Source organism: Gossypium arboreum, chromosome 8 (genome assembly GCF_025698485.1).
Source record: "Gossypium arboreum isolate Shixiya-1 chromosome 8, ASM2569848v2, whole genome shotgun sequence".
NCBI classification, from domain to species: Eukaryota; Viridiplantae; Streptophyta; class Magnoliopsida; order Malvales; family Malvaceae; genus Gossypium; species Gossypium arboreum.
Genome location: NC_069077.1, coordinates 132,677,642 through 132,680,525, shown reverse-complemented (window position 1 = coordinate 132,680,525; position 2,884 = coordinate 132,677,642). Strand labels below are relative to the sequence as shown.

At 33.6% G+C, this 2,884-nt stretch overlaps 1 protein-coding gene across 1 annotated transcript; it reads left to right on the top strand.

Annotated features, from left to right (window-relative positions):
- The first annotated feature begins 209 nt into the window (after window positions 1-209).
- LOC108468428 (uncharacterized protein At1g28695-like) lies at window positions 210-2,201 on the top strand. The gene is made up of 3 exons (XM_017769313.2): window positions 210-469; window positions 570-962; window positions 1,487-2,201. The coding sequence occupies exons 1-3, from the start codon at window positions 329-331 to the stop codon at window positions 2,003-2,005; spliced, it is 1,053 nt and encodes a 350-aa protein (XP_017624802.1). The 5' UTR covers window positions 210-328; the 3' UTR covers window positions 2,006-2,201.
- Window positions 2,202-2,884: the final 683 nt, after the last annotated feature.

Sequence of the window (2,884 nt, the reverse complement as noted above, 5' to 3'; positions counted from 1 at the left end):
GAGTGTAGTAATATTAAAATACTTTATTCTAATCAATATCAAATAGATGGAATTTAATAAGGTTTAAAAAACCTTATTTTAGTAGTTTAATATAAGGTTTAAAAACCTTATTCTAGAATATAATTCTATATGAATTTTACTTTTATTTTATTTTACTATTGTATTTTATTTAAATAAGCATTCGAATCACTCAATTCTAACACAATTAAATTGCCATCCTCAGCTATTTCGTGTGACAATGCTACCAATATTATGAATTTAACCCACCTCACCTCTTTTCATTTCATTATAACTGCCCTCTCTCTTTCTCTCTCAGGACCATCATTCAATGGAACACCCAAAGGACATATCTCCAGGAACTTCTGCCATTGTTTTTCTCCTTCTTGCTGGCCTTCTCTTCTTATGTGTATGGTCTCCTTCAAACCCTTTACTTCCCTTCCATGAACCCAACGGTTCACCCAAAAATTATGTAAGTATATTTTTATATAAACTTCTTCTCATGTATATTTATATGCATGTGAGTGCCTGCAGAATATAATATCAGTTCTTTTTTTTTTTTTTTTTGGAAGACTGGCGTAGAGTTCCTTGTGAAAGATGAGCTTGATTTGGCGTTGGAGGAAGCTTCGATGCCGAACAAAACCGTCATAATCGCGGTTGTCAATAGGGCTTATGTTGAGCAAAGCGTTAATGCGGAGACCACAATGCTGGACCTTTTCTTGGAGAGCTTTTGGGTGGGGGAAGATACGAGGGCATTGCTGGAGCACTTGCTTCTGGTTACGGTGGATCAGACGGCTTACGATCGGTGCATGTTCAAGCGGTTGCACTGTTACAGGTTGGTAACGGAGGGTGTGGATTTCGGGGAGGAGAAGGTTTACATGTCCCGGGATTTTGTAAAGATGATGTGGAGAAGAACTCTGTTCCTTTTGGATGTGTTGAGGCGCGGCTACAGTTTCATTTTCACGGTATGTATATGCTTTCCTTCATTAAATTCTGGAAAAGAAAAAATGGTTTCCTCAACGGTCCGTAACTGTTCTTTAACATTTATAGAGCCACAAAAGTTTAGGCGGAAATCTCTTCACTGGTTGACCCGCTTCTACATACTACACAAGTTTACCTTTAAGAATAAGCCTAACATTTGTACGACGAGGTTTACTTTTTATTTTTAAATATTTTAATTACACAAAAATAAAATTAAATAAGTTATATAAATATAAATACGAATTATTAACGTGCAAAAGCTTATATATACAATATTTGGTCTTAAGTAGCCACATTGGATTATTTTATAAAAGATTAAACTTAATTTTCTTTCTGTTTTTTTTTTAAAGCCGAGGGTTTCTTCCACTAAATTAAAATTCTGCTTAATTTATTAATATGTTATAAATTAATAAAATATTAATATTAATATGTTATAATATGATGGTAAATTACCATTTTAATCAAATATATATAGCTTTCAGTTAATAAATTTTGCTGATTCCATTAGGACGCAGATGTAATGTGGCTACGAAATCCATTTGCGAAGCTAAGCTTAAATGGAACCGAGGATATTCAAATAAGCGTGGATCAATTTTACGGTGATCCACGACCCGAGCATAATTTGGTCAACACAGGCTTCTACCATATTAGATCAAATAATAGGACCATCTTTTTGTTCGAAAAATGGTATTCACTTAACAATTCTACGTGGAAAAAAGAGCAAGATGTGTTGATAGACCTACTTCGACAAGGGATCGTCATCCAGTTGCATCTCCGAGTAAGGTTCCTAGAGACGAGGCATTTCAGTGGCTTTTGTGAAGACAGCCGAGACGTCAGCTCCGTAACGACGGTCCATGCGAATTGCTGCCGCCACATAAATGCAAAGGTTAGGGATCTAACCGCCGTCCTCCGCGATTGGAAGAGGTTCAAGGCGGCTGTGACCAAGTATCCCAATGCTGCTGGTAATATAACTATGAGCTTTGGCTGGTCACCGCACAGTGGATGTTGGAATTCATGGAAGCCATAACATTAACTTAAACGTACTGGTTTAGTTTTGCATTTATATTTTCTAATAAAAGATAGATTCATTGTTCACGGTGTTGTTAAGGTAATCAAATCTTAGTTATTTTTATACGGACATATTTCATAATTCAACATTTTATGATGTAAGACTATTTTTATAGGATAAACAACATTATCCACGTATAAATTTACACAAACAATTTATATTTGATACATTCTGAATCTATAAATTTATACAAAAGTTGTTAACCTTTCCCGACTTAATTTATTGTCAAATTACAACTAAAATTATTCATAATTTTGAAGTAATTTTATTGTCAAATTAGTTTTAGTGATAGTGATGGGTGTCGAATCTATCAAAAATAATGTAAGATTACACTTAAACAATTATAAATATATATCAATATAGAGAGTAGGGTCGAACTCACATAAACTAAGATATTTACAACTGTTGTTCAGTTCAACCATGACGATATGTGCAAAAATAAAACAAGGAATTTAAATCTATAAAAGTAAAAATAATTGAAATAAAAAATAAAAATAACAATAAAAATAGAAGAAACAAAATTTAATTAAATAAATTGATATGATGAAATTCTAGTTTTAGACTCAATTTTGCTCTGGTTTCGAATCGATCATTGATAACAAATCTTCTCTTTCAACAGATAAGTTAGTTATAGTGATTGAGGACGCCTCAAACAACCAACCTTTTCGTGTGTAAATTTATTGCACAAATGCCCAACAACTAACCCTTACCGTACAAACAACCACGAAACACGTGTCCACGATTTAGCTCTTTGGTAGTTTTACAAATTAGAAGGGCTCATCTTGAACCAATGACCTCAACTGTGCGGGTTGTTTAGATCTGATTGCTATTTCTCTT

Coding starts and splice junctions, on each gene's coding strand:
- LOC108468428 (XM_017769313.2), top strand. CDS start 329: ATGGAACACCCAAAGGACATATCTCCAGGAACTTCTGCCATTGTTTTT. Junction 470..569: donor ACGGTTCACCCAAAAATTAT/GTAAGTATATTT, acceptor TTTTTTTGGAAG/ACTGGCGTAGAGTTCCTTGT. Junction 963..1,486: donor GCTACAGTTTCATTTTCACG/GTATGTATATGC, acceptor TGATTCCATTAG/GACGCAGATGTAATGTGGCT.